The sequence below is a fragment of the Melospiza melodia genome, chromosome 22 (assembly GCF_035770615.1).
Source record: "Melospiza melodia melodia isolate bMelMel2 chromosome 22, bMelMel2.pri, whole genome shotgun sequence".
Taxonomy (NCBI): Eukaryota; Metazoa; Chordata; class Aves; order Passeriformes; family Passerellidae; genus Melospiza; species Melospiza melodia.
Window position 1 is genome coordinate 4,281,968 of NC_086215.1, and position 20,817 is coordinate 4,302,784.

General features: G+C 47.4%; 1 protein-coding gene across 12 annotated transcripts in view; it reads left to right on the forward strand.

Moving 5' to 3' along the window:
• CACNA1B (calcium voltage-gated channel subunit alpha1 B) overlaps positions 1-20,817 on the forward strand; it is a 325,706-nt gene that overhangs the window by 116,058 nt on the left and 188,831 nt on the right. For all 12 annotated transcript variants that reach the window (XM_063174370.1, XM_063174372.1, XM_063174374.1 and 9 more), the window contains exons 4-6: positions 3,967-4,058; positions 7,004-7,156; positions 12,939-13,126. In XM_063174370.1, coding sequence (XP_063030440.1) covers positions 3,967-4,058; positions 7,004-7,156; positions 12,939-13,126 — 433 coding nt within the window. The remainder of the gene's footprint in view (positions 1-3,966; positions 4,059-7,003; positions 7,157-12,938; positions 13,127-20,817) is intronic.

The following is a 20,817-nucleotide window of genomic DNA, read 5'->3' on the forward strand; positions in this document are numbered from 1 at the left end:
CCTGGTTCCAGTGCTGGCACAGCCTGGCTGGGCATGGGCAGGGGATGCCAGGGGGCTGCAGGATGCAGCTCAGTGCTGGATGCCCAGCCTGGGCTCCCCCAGCTCTGCCTCATTCTCCTGCTCATGTGGAATGTGTTTGGAGATTGTTCACCCACAGGTGATTGTTCCATTGCATTCTGCTGGGAGTTGTTTTCACTCTTTGGCCAGTCAGGGCCAAGCTGTGTCAGGGTTCTGGAGAGAGTCAGGAGTTTTCATTATTATCTTTTTAGCATTCTGTAAGTATCCTTTCTGTATTCTTCAGTAGTATTCTTTAATATAATATAGTATTATAAAGTAATAAATTGGCCTTGTGAGAACATGGAGTCAGATTCATCATTCCTGCCTTTGTCAGGGCAATCCCTGCAAATACAATTCTCTCTCCAAGGACTTTTCCTGGGGAAGGCAGTGAGAAGCTCAGAGAAGAAGAGAAAACAATTCTCATCTCTATTTGCTGCTCCTGTTGTTTGGCACATGTGGAATGTGTCATGGAGATTGTTTACCCAAAGTGATTTGTTAATTGGACACCAGTGAGGGTTGCTTTGAGTCCTTGGCCAATTGGGTCAAAGCTGTGTCCTGGCTGTCTCTGCAGACAGTCATGGGTTTTTCTTTAGTATCTCTTTAGTATAGTTATAGTATAGTATCAGTGTAACATAATATAGCTTAATAAATAATAGTTCAACTTTCTAAATCATGGAGTCAGAGCCCATTATTCCTGTGTTGAGGGCTCCCAGAAACTATCCATCCTATACAGTTCTTATTCCTAGAAACTATCGATCCTACACATTTCTTATTCTCAGAAACTATCCATCCTATACTTCTCTTATTCCCCAAAATTATACATCCTATACAGTTCTTATTCCCAGAAACCATACATCCCATACATTTCTTATGCCCAGAATATTATCCATATCTTATATCTTATCCATCCTGGCTCAGCTTATACTGATTGTGCTGTTGGGAGCATCTCCCAGGGTAGATATTCAGGATATTCAGGATTATCTCCTCCCTGGGTTCTTCCCACACTGCACAGGTCCATAAGTGAGCAATTAAGCTGTGAGGATGGAGGAAGGGAGCAGAGGAATGAAATCACTGGCCTGGGTGCAGAAGATTGGATTAAAGGCTCTGCATGTGCTGCTTCTTGGTTTAAATTGTCTCCTGTTGCTCGTGCTCCAACTGCATCCATGGAGCTGATGTCACGGGAATTTTAAGGTCGTGAAAATGTGGGAACAGGTGTCCTATAGAATAAATACTCAGCTCCTCAGGTCCTGGCTGGCTTCTGCCTCCTGCCATCCAAGATCCCAGCAGGTTTTTTTCCTGATCTCCAGCACCTCCTGCTGCTGGAGTCTGGCCCTTTCCGCCCAGCAATGCTGAGCCCGCTCTTCCCTGAGGTAAGGACAGGGATTTATTCTGGGAGTGCTCCCTGCCCTGCCACGGCCACATCCTGCACAGCTCCGAGTGCAATGGTGCAGCTGCTTCAGAAAACTCTGCTTTTCCTTGGGCTGGTTCATGGTGGCTGAGCGCTGCTGAACGCTCTGCAGCCTGCTGTCAAGAATCTGCAAAAAATGTCTCCTATTAGCAGGAAACTGAGGAAAAGGGGTCCTGTTATCAAAAAGCTGAGGAAAAAAAAAGGCTCCTCCTATCAGGAAAGCGAGGAAAGAAGGCTCCTGTTATGAAGAAACTCAGGAGCAAGGGCTCCTGTTATCAAGAAACTGAGGGAAAAGGGTTCCTGCTATCAGGAAAGTGAGGATAAAGGGCTCTTGTTATCAAAAATCTCAGGAAAAAGGGTTCCTGTTATCAGGAAAGTGAGGAAAAAGGGCTCCTGTTATAAAAACACTGAGCTAAAAGGGTTTGTGCTGTTAAGAAACTGAGGAAAAGGAGCTCCTATTTTTAAGAAATGGAGGGGAAAAGGCTGTTGTTATAAAAAAAAGGGCTCTTGTTAGCGAGAAACTAAGCCAAAAGGGCTTGTGATGTCAAGAAACTGAGGGAAAAGGGTTCCTGTTATCAGGAAACTGAGGGAGAAGGACTCCTGTTATCAAGAAACTGAGGAAAACGGCTCCTGTTAGCATGAAAAGGGGAAAAAAGAGCTCCTGGTGTCAAGAAAATAGGGAAAAAGGGCTCCTGTTATCAGGAAACTGAGGCGAAAGGGCTCCTGTTAGCAAGAAACTGAGGAAAAGGGGCTCTTGTTAGCAAGAAAATGGGAAGAAAAGAGTTAATGGTGTCAAGAAAATGGGAAAAAAGGGCTCCTGTTAGCAAGAAACTGAGGAAAAGGGGCTCTTGTTAGCAAGAAAATGGGAAGAAAAGAGTTAATGGTGTCAAGAAAATGGGAAAAAAGGGCTCCTGTTATCAGGAAACGGGGGGAAGAGGGCTCCTGTTATCAGGAAACTGAGGAAAAAAGGGCTCATGTTGTCAAAAAACTGAGGAAAAAGGGTTTCTGTTATCAGGAAAGTGAGGGAAGAGGGCCAGATTCTGACGGTCACTGGGAGTGGTGCAGAGGATGGAGGCTGGTGGGAGGGTTTGGGCTTGGCTTGGGTTACAATCAGAGTTGTTTAGGCTGGAAAAGCCCCCCAGGATCATGAAACCCCACCTTTAGATGAGCACAGGCCCAAATAAGGGAGGATTTTGCTGGAGCATCCCAGAAATGCTGCAGGAATTGGTGAAGGTGGCTGTGCTGTGGGGCTGAGCTGGCTTTGTGACTTCTCATCATTGTCACTTGTGGACACTGGGACAATATTCCTTCCCTTGCTGTGCCCTAAACCAGGGAATCCATTTCATTTTCTGTGCAGAGCATCACATTTTTAGGACCCCTTCTGGTTTGGGGGCTGGATTTCATGGTGTGTCAGACCCACACCCTGCTCTCTGCATCTTCCCCTCTGAGCAAAAATGATTTTGCACACAGGGAAGAAACTCTGAGCAGAAACTGCTTCAGGTGTTGGGAAACACCAGACATCAAACTGAGGGATTTGTGGATTTATTATAGTATGTTCTGGCAGGTAATTTCCAGCATAACTGAGGGATTCAGCTTCCTCTCTCTGTCTCCTTTTTGTGCTTTCCTGGGGCACAGGGTGCAGCTCTTTAGTGCCTGATGATGTCCAGTGGCCTCATAATTGGGGATTTTCCTACAGCAGCCCCGGAATTTTTGGGAGTTAATTCCTTCCAGTGAACACAATCCACAATGTGATCACAGAGTTTAAAGCAGCTCCAATATTTGCCACCACACTTAGCCATGCTTTGGAAAGAGGAATTTGCATTTAATCTGGAATTTTGTTTAAAGCGGCTCCAATATTTGCTGGTTCTACACCAGACTTAGCCATACTTTGGAAGGGGGAATTTGCATTTATTCTGGATTTTTTTCTTTAAAGCAGCTCCAATATTTGCTGGTTTTACACCATATGGGATTCACATTCTCTGAACCTGAGAGAAGCAGAGAAAAGAATGATCAAAACAATTCTTATCTCAATTGCTTCTCTCAGGTTCAGAGAATGTGAATCCCACAACACCACACTTAGCCATGCTTTGGACAGAATTTGCATTTAATCTGGATTTTTTTTTTTTCTGTTTAAAGCAGATCCAATATTTGCTGGTCTTGCACCACACTTAGCCATGCTTTGGAAAGAGGAATTTGCATTTAATCTGGTTTTATATTTTTTTTAAAGCAGCTCCAATATTTGCTGGTTCTACAGCAGACTTAGCCATGCTTTGGAAAGAGGAATTTGCATTTAATCTGCAATTTTGTTTAAAGCACCTCTGATATTTGCTGATTTTACACCACACTTAGCCATGCTTTGGACAGAGGAATTTGCATTTAATCCGGAATTTTTTTTCCTGTTTAAAGCAGATCCAATATTTGCTGATCTTGCACCACACTTAGCCATGCTTGGAAAGATGAATTCACATTTAATCTGGATTGTTTTTCCTGTTTCCCTGCAGGATTCTGGCCACTGCTGGGACAGACTTTGACCTGCGGACCCTGCGAGCCGTGCGGGTGCTGCGGCCCCTGAAACTCGTGTCAGGAATCCCAAGTGAGTGTCCTGCCCACGTTGTGTCCCAGCCCAAGGGCTCTGTAGGTTTGGGGTGTTACTGCTTTTCCCAGCAATATTTTCTCCCCCTGCCTCTTTGGGGTTTGTGCCTCCTGCCCTCAGCAGGGTCTGGTTGTTTCTCATCCCATTTTGTGCTGATTTCACCTCCCAAATCTGCAGGTGAGGGGCAGGGATTTGTCCAAGCACCCTTTTGTCTTTGGGGGTGAAGGAATTCTCTGGGGAGAGCAGACCTGACAGCTGAATTTTGTAGCTTTCAGGCTTTTCAGCTTGGATCTTCCAATGGTTTTGATCAGCTGAGCATCATGTGCTGGGCATCTGACCCTTTTAGTAAGGGGGAGATGGGGGTCACCATTTGTGGTATTTTTGGGGTCTCCCAGATGGAGGAGGAATTGAGAATCTGACTCCATGTTCTCAAAAGGCTAATTTATTACTTTATGTTGCTATATTATATAAAAGAATGCTATACTAAAACTATACTAAAGAATAGAGAAAGGATACAGACAGAAGGCTAAAAGATAATAATGAATCTTATGACTCCTTCCAGAACCCTGACACAGCTGGACTGTGATTGGTCATTAAGTCAAAACAATTCACATGCTGGATAAACAATCTCCAACCCAAAGCAGCAAAACACAGGAGAAGCAAATGAGATAATTATTGTTTTCCTTTTTCTCTGCGGCTTCTCAGCTTCCCAGGAGAAGAAATCCTGGCAAAGGGATTTTTCCAGAAAATATGACAGTGACAGGGAGAAAATAAAGGGAAAGAACAGGTGGGATCTGGCCTTGCCTACTGATTTATGCATTTAATGTGTGAATCTGAGGGGTCTGAATGCTGAGTGAGGAGCTGCATCATGCCCTGAAACCATCCCAGTGCTCACATCGTGGCTTTCTGCCTTTTTCTGTCACAGCCGCAGCTGCTCTGTCCCCAGCAGGGATCACTTCCAGGAGCTCTTTCATTCCTGGATGTGGAATAGAGAGGTTTGTACCCTCCAGCAGGAGCTGCTGGAAGGAGCTGCAGCACTGTGGGATGCTCTGGTGTTCTCTGGATTCACCTGGGGGCAAGAGAGCACCAACAATTCCTGAAATCAGGTTCCATTCATGGGCAGGGCTTCAATCTGAATTCCCAGCCAGGACAGATCCTTGGAAAGGTGGCATTTGTTAGCAGGGTGTCCAACAAGGAGATGGTGCTGGATGTTTTTCCCTGGACCTTTTGCCTGTGCAAGGTGTGGCAATGACAGCCTGAGGTTGTCACAGAAGTGAGGTGGCCCCTCAGAGCTGTGGGACATGTGTTCCACCTGGGGATGTGTCCTGGACCAGCACAACACCTCCCCACAATAATTGCTCTCAGGTTTTTAGTGATGTGTTGAAACCTGAATATTTTATAGGTTTTTTTCCATGTAATAAATGCATAACCTTGATGTGCAACCACCCACAAACAGGGAATATTCTTCCCTTTTATTCCCTTGGTGTTTTTCCTGTCAAAGAGACCTTGCTGCTTTTTTAAATGTCTGTGCCCATCTCCATCTCACTGGTACTGTACAAAGTGGCAAGACAAGGATGGTCCTTCACCCCCCAGCCCTCAGGACAGGCCACCAGGGCAGCTGCAGGGATTTGTGTGCAGGTTTTTGTGAGAATAAAAACAATAATTACCTGACTGCTGCTCCTGTGTTTGTTAGCTGCTTTGGAATGTGGCTTGGACATTGTTTACCAACAGGTGAATGTTTCATTGGTTGCAAGTGAATTGTTTTTAATTAATGACCAATCACAGCCAGCTGTGTGGGACTCTGAGGAGTCAGCCATGAGTTCTTCATTATCATTCTTGTTAAGCCTTCTGTCTGTATCCTTTCTGTATTCTTCAGTACAGTTTTAGTTTTAGCAAGATGTTATCAGCCACCTCCATCTCCTTATCTTTAATTGAAACAAGTACCAGGGCTGGTGACAAAGCTGTGGATGGGCAGACTGGGTGTTTGTGCAGAGCAGGGTGTGACAGGGACAGCAGTGTCCCTTGTGGGCTGTGGGGGGAGAGGAGCTCCTGAGCAGCCCCCAGTCCCTGGCACAGGGATCACATCCATCCCTGGGCTTTGCTTCCCCGCTCCACTTCCAAGCTCAGTGACAAGATCAGCTCCTGGGACATCTCTCTTTGCCCTCACTCTGAGCTCCTCAGGACAGGTTTCACTGCAGTCCAGATGCTGCCTGATCTCTCCCAGCACCACCATAATCCTCCTTCCAGGGAAACGCTCCAGCCTCGTGTCTATAGACACAAATTGGAATTTATTTTGGCACATATCTGCAGGAGAACCCGGTGCAGCTAAATAATTGCATTAGCTGAGGTTTAATCTTCTGCTGTGGTCTCAGTTCCATTTCAGTGCAGTCAGATAATAACAGTAATAACAATTCAGCACCAATTTCTTAATTACCACCGAGTCCAGCCACGGTGTGAATTTGGTGGGATAAAGCTGACACTTCCAGCTTGTCTGGAAGCTTCCATGTCTAGACACTTCCAGCTGTCTAAAGCTGAAATATCCAGCATGTAGAGAAGAGGGAATAAATTTATGTCCCCCTGCTCTACACCAGACTGGCTTGCTTGGCCCTAAGGTGTCCTAGATAGGATTCAAGGCTGCACCACAACTGCCCCAAGGACCTGGCTCAGCTCCAGGCTGAGTCTCAGGGCACCAGCAGCTTCAGGAAAAACCCTCTGAAGCTTAACAAAGCACTGGCTCTGTCACCTGAAGAAAAGACACCACAAAATGAGAACTGCCAGCTGTCTCTCCTGCTCTCATGGCAGGAAATTGTTTTATAGCACCCTGGGAAAAGCAGCATTGCTTGGTATTGCCAACCCTCAGTTGGACAGCCCCTCTCTCCCACCTTCTCTCCACTCCCAAGGCCCCACTTGCCTTCCCTCCCTGAGGTGTTTTTGTGTCCCCACAGGCCTGCAGGTTGTCCTCAAGTCCATTATGAAGGCCATGGTGCCCTTGCTGCAGATTGGGCTGCTCCTCTTCTTCGCCATCGTGATGTTCGCCATCATCGGGCTGGAGTTTTACATGGGCAAGTTCCACAAAACCTGCTTTTCCAACGAGACAGGTGAGCTCTGCCCCTTGGACCTTCCCCTCCTGCTTCTGTGCTGCTTTTCCTTTTGCCTCTTTACCCACATATTCTGAGAATTACACAGAATTTTGTGCCCACCCTACACGGACTGGGACAGAGTCTCCTCTCTCTGATGCCACAGTGCTGCTCCCAAGAGTGACATGAAAGTCCTTAGGACCTCCTATCCCAAAAGAATTTTCTCATAGCAGAAGCACAGAAGCAAATTCCTGTTGTTTCTTATTAATTCATTATGTCTGTCTAATTTTCCTTGGGTTTTGCTTCATGCACATTGAGTTTCCTGAGGAGCTTTCTGGGGAAACTTTGGTGTGGAACAGTAAAAGAGTGAAAAGTCTGGGAGCAACCAAAAAATAAAAGGGCAGTAGGTGGGAGGCAAGGAGTCCTTTGATGGAGAAAGGATAAAAATGACCTTCAGAGAAGGGAAATTGGGCACTGAAGAGTAAATGATGTGTCTGCCTGTGAGTGAGTGATAGACCCCAGAAGATGGAGGTGAAGAAGGATGATCCCAGAGATTCTTGGCTGAGAAGAATCATGTGTCAAATCAGGGAATTGTGGAATGCTTTGGGCTGGGAGGGACCTTAAAGATCATATCATTCCACCTCATTCCTTTATTGCAGTGTTAATATATGTTTATTACCTGATAACACACATTAAATTGTTGTTCTTGTCTCCAAACCATAGCATTTTAAGGTGCAATCGACTTTCTTTAAAACACAGCCTTGTATTTTCAGTCATTATCACTAATAGGTCTTAATATTGATTTATTTCCATGCAATGCAATGGTAATAAAAGAACCCTGCCAAATCTCTGGGCATCCCTCACTGTGCTTTCTGATGGGAGCACTTTAATACACTCAGTGTACACCGAGATTTGCAAAGGGAATTCTTGCTCATGTTCCTGTGGAATGCTAGAATAACATAAAGCAGGTTGTGAAGGAGTTGGGAGTTGTGAGAAAATCCTGGCAATTCTTGGAAGAAAGGAGGTTTTGGGCTGAATTTGTAGGAGGGAGAAGTCCCTTTGTAGGTGGTATGGCAGTGGGGCAAGGAGAGCAGTGACAGGATGGGTGTGGAGGGAGCAGCAGAGTCCGTGCTGAGGTGGAGGGGAGGATGGATCCTGAGCAGGCTGGGGTTTGCCAGGAGCATTTTCGGGTCTGTTAGACTGCAAACAAGGCAGGGGATGTTTGTGCATCCCTTGTGAGCAGGAGGCAGCTGCAGGCAGAGCCCGAGGCTCTCCCTCACAGCTGACACCTGATGAGGGAGGATTTTCATGAGGGAGGATTTTCATGAGGGAGATTTTCTGCCCTCCCCAGAGCAGTGCAAAAGGCCAACATCATCCCCAGAGCCGTGTGTGCTCCCCACACGCTCATCTCTGCCATCAGCACTGACCAAGAGAGTGTGGGCCAGGTGTGGGGACCCAGGACAGGATTTTGTCATGGCTAATGTCATGTGCAAGCTCCTCTTGCTGGCTGGGTGCATTCCAGCTGGAATTGGGAGCATGGCTGGAGCTCTGCTGCCCGAGCTGCATTTCATCTCTGCTACCTGGATTGCATTTCAGCTCTGCTGCCTGAGCTGCATTTCAGCTCTGCTGGCTCGTTGTGAGCTGTGGTTTGTTGTAATTGAGATGATCACAATACAAAGCAACACACTCCATTTTCAGAAGGCTTCAAACCTGTTTTTGCTATAGCCTGCATGCTTTTTGTATATTCTTGCAAACTCATCAGTTTACACTTTACTCATTTGTCACTAAAGACAAACAAAGTGCTCATTGGAACAGGCAGTTGCAGGTTTCTCTTATTTCTCCTTTCTTTCTTTCCTGGTTTCTGTGTCAACAACCTTGGTGGAAAATTATTTCAGGGGTGAACGTGGATCCTCTTATCAAACTTCTCTCTTGCACTGTGGCAACAACAACGTGTCCCTTTAAAAACCCTTTAATGCTTCCCCAATCCCAGCTCTCTAAACAGGGATATTGCTTGGGATATTTGCTTATTGTACTTGTGGGGTTCCCAGACAAAGGAAGGAATGATGAATCTGACTCCATGTTCTTAGAAGGCTAATCTAATATACTATGTTATGTTAAATATAATATAGTATAATACTATATTAACACTATATTATAAAATAATACTATATTATAAATAATAATTATTATAAATAATAATTATTATTAATTATAAATAATTAATACTATATTATAAACTTTATAATACTATATTATGTTAAAAAATACTATACTAAAGCTCCTGTCTAGGCAGGGGAAGGGGCTCTGGGGGTGCTGAGCTGGCTTTGGGTGAGTTCTGAGCATCCCTCCCAGCTGCCAGGCAGGAAATGGTGTTTCTGGAAAGGAGAGGGGGCTGAGGTTTCCTGGCACTGCATCCCCTGGGAGCAGAGCAGCAGAACAACCCACAAAGCTTTTGCAAACCTAAGTGCTCCTCATCCCACAGAGGTGCATTAAGGAGCCTGGGCAGAGACCACGGGCTCCAAACCAGCCTGAGGGTGGAAATGTGAACTCATTAAAGAGATGCCTCTGGTAGGGGGTGGAAAATGGGAGGAGGGAAAGCTGCTTGTGCTTTTTTCTGTTCCAAATCCCCAAAGTGAGCAAACCCCTGGGATTTTTCCTGGAATCAGGAGCCAGAGAGACAAACTGTGCATCATGAGGGGACCAAGCAGAGGTGTCAACGGCGAGTGTTGCTCTGCTGAGCCAATAGCCTGGATTGGTCAGCAATGAACTGCAGCACAAAGGGGTGCTGGGCACCAAAATATGGCCAAAAGGTTATTCAAGGCCTTTCCCCTTCAGTCTGACTGTTCTGAGTTGGAAACATGGCATTATTGTAATGAAAACGGGTAAAACTCAGTGGCAGTTTTGCTCCAGTCTTGTTTCCCTCTCCCTGCACCCTCCTTGCTGTCCTGCTCTGCTGACACAAGATTATTTTTAAGCACCTGACCCAGCCCAAATGCCCCAAAGCTGCTCCAGGAGAGAAGGGCACCGTATTTATTTCCCATTTTTCCTTGAGATTCCCCCTTTCTCTGTCTTCTCCAGCCATGAGGAATAATGTCCAGTTCTTGTCACAGTTTTAAAAAAGAAAAAATCCCCCACTCACCCCTTTGTGGTGGATGTGCAGTGCATTGTCAGAGAATTCCCTGGCAGCAAAAGGCCAAACCGAGATGAAACTGGATCCTCTTTTAATGCACACTCTCAAATGGTCAGCAGGAGCCAGCTTTGGCATTTTCTCCTCTCACCAAGCCCTTGTGAGAGCCTGTGGTGACCCATCTGGGAGCTGGAGGTTTGCCCTGCACTGAGGCATTGAGTCAACAGGAAAGTGTCACATATATATTTTTATATATCTACACACACTTCTGTCCTGCTCCACCGTGACAATTTTGCTTTCCTCCCGCAGCCTTTGCTCTGTGGAATGATTATTACTAATTTTTGTTAGTGCTGCTCCTGCTTTTCCCCCTGGTGAAATTGGATTTTGTGCTGTTTGCTGCTCCATAAGGTGTCCCTTTAAAAACCCTTTAATGCTTCTCCAATCCCAGCTCTCTAAATAGGGACATTGCTTGGGATATTTGCTTATTGTATTTGTGGGGTTCCCAGATGAAGGAAGGAATGGTGAATCTGACTCCATGTTCTTAGAAGGCTAATTTATTATTTTTTGATACTATATTATATTAAAGAATACTGTACTAAACTATACTAAAGAATACAGAAAGGATTCTTAAAGAAGGCTAAAAATATAATAATGAAAACTTGTGACTCTTTCCAGAGTCCTGACACAGCTTGGCCCTGATTGGCCAGTAAGTCAAAAACAATTGATATGAAACCAATGAAACAATCACCTGTTGGATAAACAGTCTCCAAACACAAATTCCAAAGCAGCAAAACACAGGAGAAGCAAATAAGATAATTATTGTTTTCCTTTTCCTCTGAGGCTTCTCAACTTCCCAGAAGAAGAATCCTGGGCAAAGGGATTTTTCCAAAAAATGTGACAGTGACATTTGCTTGCTCTGAAAACCCAGCACTGGAGTTTTCCAGCCTGCAGCACTTCCCAGCTGAGCCTGGAAGGTGCTGGGATTGTCCTGGCCATTCCTGGGGGTCCTTCCCTGACAGATTTACCTACCTTGGCCTCCTCTGGGTCTGCAGTGAAGCTCGGCAGAGAAGTACGATCCACATGGATCCTTTTCTTCTGTTTGGAGCAAAAATGTGGAGCTTCTGGAGGAGCTGGAGTCCTTCAGTGCTGCCTTGGGGTGACACCAGGGGCTCCTCATGCAGCTGTGCTCAAACATCTGTACCAGGGCAATTCTGGGGCAGTGCACACGCCAAAACTGGCATTAGTGCAGAAGGTGCCCTTTTGCTTTAATGCTATAGGGCAAATATTTAGCACTTTGAGGGTGTTTAGGGGTGTGCCATTCCCAAATCCCTGCTTTTACCTCACTGTTGGTTTTGTTTTTTTGGATGGTGTTGCTTTATTTCGGGTTTTTTGTTGTGTTTGTTTTTTGTGGGTTTTTTTTTCATGCTGCTCTTACAGCATTTCCAGGCCTCTCAGATGTACTGGGCTGCCACGAGCCAGAAATTATTTGCAGTTTGGAAGCCTCTTCTGCCAGTGGCAGAACAAGAGGAAATGGCCTCAAGTTGCTCCAGGAGAGGTTTAAACTGGAGATTTGGGGGAATTTCCTCACTGAAGGGGTGGTCAGACATTGGAAAGGGCTGCTCAGGGTGGAGTCCCCATCCCTGGAAGTGCCCAAAAATGTGTGGATGTGGCACCTGGGGACACGGGTTAGTGCTGCTGGGTTGATGGTTGCACTTGGTGATCTTAGAGGTCTTTTCCAACCTAAACAATTCCACCATGTGAGATGGAAAATAGGAATTTTGGGCGCTTCAGGGATGGCTCTGCTCCACCCCCACTGACCCACCTCCCACAGCCCAGCAGTGTGGAAATGATCACAGGGGCACAACGACTTTTACATGTCCATAGCGGCACAAAGAAACCCAAAATGGGAATTTAATCCTCGCATTGGTGCCAGGAGGATGCAGCAGCACCAGACAGGAAATTCTCACGATGGTTTCAGTCAGGAACTTCTCAGCATGGTTCTAAGCAGGAACTTTTTAGGATGGTTCCAAGGAGGAACTCTTCATGATGGTTCCAATCAGGAACTTTTCAGGATGGTTCTAAACAGGAACTTTTTAGGACGGTTCCAAGCAGGAACTTTTTAGGATGGTTCCAACAAGCAGGAACTCCTCCAGATAGTTCCAAGCAGGAACTTTTCAGGATGACTCCAATCAGCAACTTTTCAGGATGGTTTCAATCAGGAATTTTTAGGGTGATTCCAACAAGCAGGAACTTTTTAGGATAGTTCCAACAAGGAGGAACTTTTCAGGATGGTTCCAATCAGGAACTTTTCAGGATGGCTCCAATCTGGAACTCTTCAGGATGGTTTCAGTCAGGAACTTTTCAGGATGGTTCTAAACAGGAACTTCTCAGAGTGGTTCCAACAAGCAGGAACTCCTCAGGACAGTTTCAATCAGGAACTTTTTAGGATAGTTCCAATCAGGAACTTCTCAGGATGGTTTCAAGCAGGAACTTCTCAGAGTGGTTCCAACAAGCAGGAACTTTTTAGGATGGTTCCAGCAAGCAGGAACTTCAGGATGGTTCCAACAAGCAGGAACTTCTCAGGATGGTTTCAATCAGGAACTCCTCAGGATGGTTCCAGCAAGCAGGAACTCCTCAGAGTAGCTCCAACCAGTAACTTCTCTTCCCTCCCCGCAGGTGAGGAGGTGGGGGATTTTCCCTGTGGAGAGGAGCCTCCTGCCAGACAGTGTGAGAGCGGGACCACGTGCAGGGAGTACTGGCAGGGCCCCAACTACGGCATCACCAACTTTGACAACATCCTCTTCGCCGTGCTCACCGTCTTCCAGTGCATCACCATGGAGGGCTGGACCGACATCCTCTACAACGTGAGTGCTCTGCTGGGGCTGGGAGGGTTGGGTGGGAAGAGATGGTTCTGGAATTAAAAAAAAGTGATTTAATTTGTGTGGTTTTTACCTCCTGAACCCCTGCTTTTGAGGAGTATTGTTCCTGTTTTCCTGAGGGTCTGTTTCTGGTTCAGTCTGAGGTGCTTTGAGGGAGCAGAGTTGCTCAGCTATGGGATGAGTAGGAGCAGGAGGACGCAGCAGTACCAGACAGGAACTTTTCAGGATGGTTTCGGTCAGGAGCTTCTCAGGATAGCTCCAATCCAGAACTCTTCAGGATTGTTTCAGTCAGAAATTTCCCAGAATGGTTTCAGTGAGAAAACTGAAACCTGGGTAGTGGCAGTGCAGGAGCTGGTGTCATCCCAAGGTGCTCCTGTGCTCTGCTGGGTGAGTAGAAGCAGGTTCTCACAATGCCCCAAAGAAATTCCAAATTGTACAAAATTGGGTGGCAAAAGCAACAACTCCTTCATATTTTGTACCTGGAGGTTTCCTCTCCTGACTGGGTGATCAAACTTGTAACACTGAGCTCCAGGACTGGTTTTGCTTAGTCCAGTCCAGTTTTACAAAGCCCTATCACTCACCTTCACCCCTGGCATGACTGTGGGCTGCAGAAAAGATGCTCCAGGCTGAATTCCTGCCTTCTGCAAGGCAGGACCACGACTGGCACAACCTCTTGGCTGTTCTGTTTTGTTATTCCCAATTTTACAAAGAGCAGGATGATTTCCCCCAGCCTCTGCTGACTTCCATTTGAGGGTGCAGTTTATGTGGAAAAATCCCTAAGTTGGGCATTCCTGATGCCCTCAGCCCATTTCTCTGGTTGGAGGGATGATGCTGTGCTCAGTTTTCTTCATCACAGATTCCAGAGCCCTGCTGGGCCCTTTCAGTCCTTCCTGGAAGGGTTTTTGTAGCAACAGGAAAGGATTATCCTCAGCCACAGTGAATTGCCAGGTACAATTCTGCTGTGTTTGGAGCCAATAAATGTGATTTATTCCCTTCTCCCTTCCTTGCCCAGTTCCTGCATTTATTCCCAGTCTCTGACCACTTAAAGCCATCTCTAGAAGATTTCTCCCCTCACCCTAAAGCCTCACCATACCACCTTCTCATTCAGCATTCCTGCTCCTTCCTCCTGGTGCCAAGTGTTGTAAGAAAAGCCCATTAGCATCCTGGCTGGAATTGATTAATCAATATGTGGTGCATGAGATCATCTTCTCCCAACCTGCCTCCTGTACCACATGCAAAACCCCGAGCTTACTATGGGGGTATTGATTTTGGGGGCTGATTGAAGCTGTTGTAGTTTCATTCTGAATTGGGAGCAGGTGCTTGGACTGTGACAGTCCTGCTGCAGAGTGAATTTGTTGTGTCTGAGACCCCAGTTTGGGGTTTGATCTGGCAGATCTGAGGGGCTCTGGATGTCCTCACTGAGGGGAGGCTGAGTGCTTTGTGCTGTGCCATGGGACACTCAGCAGAAGTCAATGGTGCCAGGAGCCACCCCTGCCACCTGTCCCTTGTCCCCAAGGGCTGTCAGCCCCTCCCTGTGCTGCTCTGCTTGCTGAGGACTTGGCTGTGCTATTGCAGGTTGGAAACAGAGAAGGTGTGGGTGGGGAAGATCCTCTCAGTGCAGCCCTCAGCCTTTTCACAGCTTCTCCCATGTGCTGCTTTCTGGCCTCTTGTTTCTTGGTTTGGTGTCTTCTGTGCCCACTCCAAGTCCATCAAATTGAAAATAGGAGACAAAAGCCCAGATTGTGCTGCAGCAGTGACTGGAAATGCTCCATGGGGTATTTTTGGATGCATTGTCAGGCTGTGCACAGGTAACAGCAGTGAAGCCATAGAATGATGGAATGGTCTGGGTGGGAAGGGATAATCCCATGCCAACCCCTGCCATGGCAGCAGGGACACCTCCCACTGTCCCAGGCTGCTCCCAGCCCTGCCCAGCCTGGCCTTGGGCACTGCCAGGGATCCAGGGGCAGCCACAGCTGCTCTGGGCACCCTGTGCCAGGGCCTGCCCACCCTCACAGGGAACAATTCCCAATTCCCAATATCCCATCTAACTCTGCTCTCTCTCAGTTTGAAATCATTGGCCCTTGTTCTGTCCCTCTGCCTCCTTTTCATAAGTTCCTTCAGGCCCTGGCAGGGGCTCTGAGCTCTCCCTGGAGCTTCTCCTCTCCAGGTGAGCACCTCCAGCTCTCCCAGCCTGGCTCCAGCCCTGGAGCAGCTCCATGTTCTCCTCTGGACTGGCTCCAGCAGCTCCAGGTCCTCCTGATGTTGAGCACCCCAGACCTGGACACAGAACCCCAAGTGGGGTCCCACAAAGGCACAGCAGAGGAGGGGGGAATCACCTCCCTCATGCTGGCCACCCCTCTGTAGGTGGAATCCATCCCTCCTGCTCCAGGCAGTGCAGAAACTGCCCAGGGATGCTGCTTGGACCCTACTGGACCCAGACTGGGAAGAATCTGGAAGATGCTTCCCCTTGAATCCAGAACTGGGAGAGTAAGTGAACCCCTCAACAAAGGGAGAGTGTCAGAGGTTTTTCCTTGTTCGGGGAGCTCTGATTCACCAACCAAGCTTTCCACTCCTAAGGAAAATGGGTTTTGTTTGGAAAATTTTATCAGGAGAAGTTTCCCTGTCAGCCCCAGGCTCTGGTGTCCTCAAGGAGAGCAGCATTCCCCTGCTGCAGGATACTCATCAGAGCTGAGCTGTGCACCTACTTTTAATCTTTTCCTTAATTAAGATTTGCAAAAGGCTGTGGGACCATGGGAGGCAAGATGTGGTCTGTGTAAACTGTGATTAAGCATTAGGAAGAATAAAGGAGCTTTTTCTCCTGCTAACTCATTAAAGCAGGGAAAAACACACAGTTCTGGGGCCCCAAACATAATGAGGACATGGAACTGGGGGAGCAAGCCCAGAGGAAGTCACGAAGTTGAGAACAGAGCACCTCCCCTGTGGACACAGAAGACACAGAAGAGGTTGTGTGGAGAGCTCCGAGCCCTTCCAGGGCCTGAAGGGGCACCAGGAGACCTGGAGAAGGACTGGGGACAAGGGATGGAGGGACAGGACACAGGGAATGGCTCCCACTGCCAGAGGGCAGGGCTGGATGGGATATTGGGAATTGGGAATTGTTCCCTGTGAGGGCGGGCAGGCCCTGGCACAGGGTGCCCAGAGCAGCTGTGGCTGCCCCTGGATCCCTGGCAGTGCCCAAGGCCAGGCTGGGCAGGGCTGGGAGCAGCCTGGGACAGTGGGAGGTGTCCCTGCCATGGCAGGGGTGGCACTGGGATGATCTTCAAGGTCCCTTCAACCCAGACTGTGATTCTATAAATGCTCCTAATCCTGAGGATTAGCTGAGCCATTCCTTCACCCCTCCCGTCAGTGCCACCACCACAGCCTGGCTCAGGTTGGGGCAGATTTGTCCCCCTGCTTGTACAAACCCCTCCCTTGGTGCTGCTGGAGCAGCCAGCCCTGCTGGGACTGAAATCCCTGTGCTGCCAGGCAGTCTGGGACTGAGACCCATTAGGGGAAGGCTGAGGTTACAACTTCTGCCTTAATGGCCCATTCATTTCCTGCTGCAAAACGTCTGGATTGATTGTCCTGCATCAGCAGGGCTCTGCTCTCACTCCCCTCCTCCTGCTGCACTGCTCTGGGGGTGCTTAGGGCAGGGCTTTACTGGGATGTCAGGGTATTGTATTTGCAGGGACCCTCATGGCAGGGAAGAATCATGAATCTGACTCCATGTTCTCAGAAAGCTAATTTATTACTTTATAAACTATAATATATTAAAGATATATATATATATAGTATATTAATATAAATATATTAGTATACCATAATACTATACTAAACTATACTAAAGAATACAGAAAGAATTCATACAGAATGCTAAAAAGATAATAATGAAAACTCTTTCCAGAGTCCTGACACAGCTTGGCCCTGATTGGCCAAAGAGTGAAAACAACTCCCAGCAGAATCCAAAGGAACAATCACCTGTGGGTAAACAATCTCCAAACACATTCCACATGAGCACAACACAGGAGAAGCAAATGAGAGAAGAATTGTTTTCCTTTTCTCTGAGGCTGCTCAGCTTCCCAGGAGAAAAACTCTTGGTGAAGGGATTTTTTTGTGAATGTGACATCTGGGAGCAGTCACTGGGTGGGATGTGTTTCACCAGTTCAGCACTCACTGAAATCTGGGAGGTTTTGCTCTGTCCTGAAAGCAGATTGGAGGCTGAGAAAGCTGGGTTGTGATGGCACCAGGCAAACTGAGGAGTTTGGTGTCAAGGCTGTTGAGGAGAGAGGGATGGGGTTTGATGGCTTGGCTCGGGTCTGTCAAAGTGAGGGGTTTGTTGTGAGGGATTATTCAGTCATTCCCAAAGGATTGAGGTGACTTTAGAGGTGGTCCAGATCCAGCTTTCCGACAGATTAAGAAACTCACAGCATCAAAGTCTTCAGCACAGCCTTGCCGTTGGAAACCTACCTTGTAAATATTCACTCCTTGTCCTGTGATAAATTAAGGAATTAGGAGAGCAAGAAGAAAGCAGGTTCACAAATCCCAGTCCATTTTTACCATGCTGATCCACTATTTATACTTCCAGAGACTTTTCCTTTTAATTGGGGCTCATGAAAGCTTTCTAGCAAGGCTTTATCTGGGAGGTGATTTATGCTTGAAGCAAAGAGGCTGAATCATCAGTAGGGTGAAACAGTTCAGTAATAAACTGGGGAAAAGAACTTCCTGCCTCAGCAGCACAAAAGCATTGGAACAATGACTGCAACCAAGCTCCTCTGAGAGCTGCAGGTTTGTCTCAGCTGTGCTTGTTTGTGCTCAAAAGTGTCCAAGGACCAACAGGTGGTTTAGGAAAGCTGGTGATGAGGAAGAACATTTTTCCAGCAAGTGGAGCATCTCCTGCTAATTCCAAGCTTCAGCATCATCTGGGAATGTATTAAAATAGAGCAACCCAACAGTCTTCCTCAGGGTGAAAGCCCAGTGCTGTGGCCAGATTTTCAGTCCAGCCCAGTGCAGACAGGTCAGACTCCTCAAGCATGGGCAGAGCATTTTCTGGACCATGAAATTAGGGAAGAGTCTGCTACAGCACGAGCTCACTGTGGGGAACAATGCTACTTAGGGGGCCACATGCCCTAGACCTGACTTTGTGCAGCTGGGCCTACCCCAGTGCCAGCTGGGCTGGTGGCAGCAGCTGGGGCTCTCTCTGCAGTGTGAATTCAGCAATAATTGGGTTGGTGCAGCTGTTCTGCATCTGGTGTGCTGGTGCTGGGGCAGTCTCTGCTCTGGGCTCTCTGGTTCTGGGTGGCCCTTTGAGCTTGTGGTGTTCACCTGGAGCACCCCACTGGCCTTGGGGTGACATGGGACACCACAGGTTGCTGCTGAGGATGGCTGTCTTGGTTTGAACAAACAGGTGTCTGCTAAGGAAGGCAGGAGGCTCCCTTGAAATAGAAAATGGAAACCACCCCCTTCTGAATTATTATAATTTTGAAATTAAGGGGCTCTCAGGCAAAGATATGAGAATAGGAATAACGGTTCAAATGCAATAGTACAAAACCACTACTGCCAGAGTCAGAGCAGTCCCTGCCCCCTGTGTGCCAGGACGGTGTCCCAGCCCCATCCCATGGGGGCTCAGCCCTCCTGCAGTGCCAGCTGTGGCTCTGCTGCAGCAGGGATCCTGCACAAGGGGGGAGTTTTCCTCTGCAGCTCCAGGGCTGCTGCAGATGGGCCTGGGCTCCCTCTGGCCATGCAGGGCAGCAGAAAGCTGCTCCTCTGGCAGTGCAGGGGGCAAAGGCTGCTGTGCTGTGCCAGGCTCAGATTGGATCCAGGCAGGAATGCTTGGCTCCTGCCCTGGGCGCAGCATCTCCCCATGGGATGCTGGGGTTGGATCAGCCCTGCAGGGACACTCAGTGGCCATGGACAGCAGAGATCTCCTGCAGGGAGGGTTGGCTGTGGAAGAGATAAAGAAACAACTGCCCCATGTACTGCCCCAGCTCTGACAGATATACAAACCCCCAGAATAGAATACACACCCTCTTTGTTATGTGAATTTATTCATTAATTTATTCATTATCCCCATGCAGTGTCTGGATGTGCTGCATTTGTTATCATGCTTTGAGCAGGGCTCTGGCAGTACCCAGGGGCTGCTGGAGCTGGGGGATGTTGGTGCTGTTGAGGGAGAATATTCCAGTGATGGACTCCAAGGGCAGAGTTTGGGTGCAGAAATCACTGTGCTGGGATGGGGGGAAACAATGGCACTGCTCAGCAAGAGAAGCTGTGGTGCCCTGGGATCTGAGTCCTCCTGAGCCCTGTTTTCCCTCTAGATCTCTAAACTAGATCTAGTTTTCAAATCAAGATAATTTCTGGATCATTTTAGATCCTCTTGTTTACGTGCTTGGTGTTTGTGAATGACAGTGATTCATCTATTGCTAATATGGGCTCTGTGGAGGTGGAAAACATTTTCAAGAGGCAATAGTACAACTCTGCTTTCCTTTGCTGAGCAGTAATTCCCAGTTTTGCCCATGCAAGAATATTGCAATGCTGTGATGGCTCTGATGAGGGGAGAGAATGATAAATCTGACTCCGTGGATATCAGAAGGCTAATTAATTACTTTATTATAATATATTATTTTATACATCTAAAACTGAATCTGCCAAGCACTCAACCCTGCTCATACCAGACAGAATCTCGTGACTGTCAGGCAACACACACACACTTGGCCCTGATAGCCAGGGAAACAAAACATCCTCACTCTGGGTAAACAATCTCCATATTGCATTCTACTTTGGCACAAACACAGGCACAGCAAATGATAAGAATTGTGTTTTCTTTCTCTGAGGTTCAGAGAATGTGAAACCCAGAAATATTATTGAGAAGAATTGTGCCTTGATTTTCTCTGTGAAGAGAAATGTGGCTACGCAAGAACCTTATTGTCCATCATCAAACCCTCCTCTGGTTGCCATGGGAAGTTCCCCTTCTTTTGCAAAGTGAGAAAAGCCTGAAAACTTCTGTGCCTGCCCATGAGTTCCTCAATCAAAATAATTCTTTAGCTAGGCTGAGCCTAAGCATTCCTTACAGAGAGGAGCCAGCTGGGAGCTGCTGTGGAGCTGGCAGTGATGAGTTTGGAGCTCAGAGCTTTCTGTGGGATCCCCAGGGGATTAGGAAGGGGCTGGGGGCTCCTTGCTGTCCGTCAGAGCCAGCACGGTTTGCTCTGCTCTGTTCCCTCCCTGAGGTGCCTTTGATGTGCACCAGGAGCTTCCAAAGAATTGAGAATTGTGTTTGTGGACCCAGAAAATCATGGGTCAAACGTGCTCCATCTGGAGCTGTCAGAAAGCTCAGTGCTGACTTTCAGTGAGCTGAGCTTTCACCTTTCATCTTTCCAGGAGTTCAAAGCTCCACAGTGGAATTTGCTTTGCAAAGCAGGGGCTTCTTGCAGGAGAGCAGAAATGTCAAAGTGCACCCTCGCTCTCGTTTGATCTTAATGGCAAGAGATTTTCATGTTTCTTCCATTTCCTACTGACAAATATTAGTGTCCAGTGGGTCTTCCAAGACTGTGGACTGGGCCTAACTCAATATGCTTGTGAGTAGGGATGAACAGTTCAAACAAGATATAAATCTACCTTAAATTGGATCCCAACTGGAACTTTACCCTCCCTGCATTAAAATACCTTATGATTCATTTGGTATT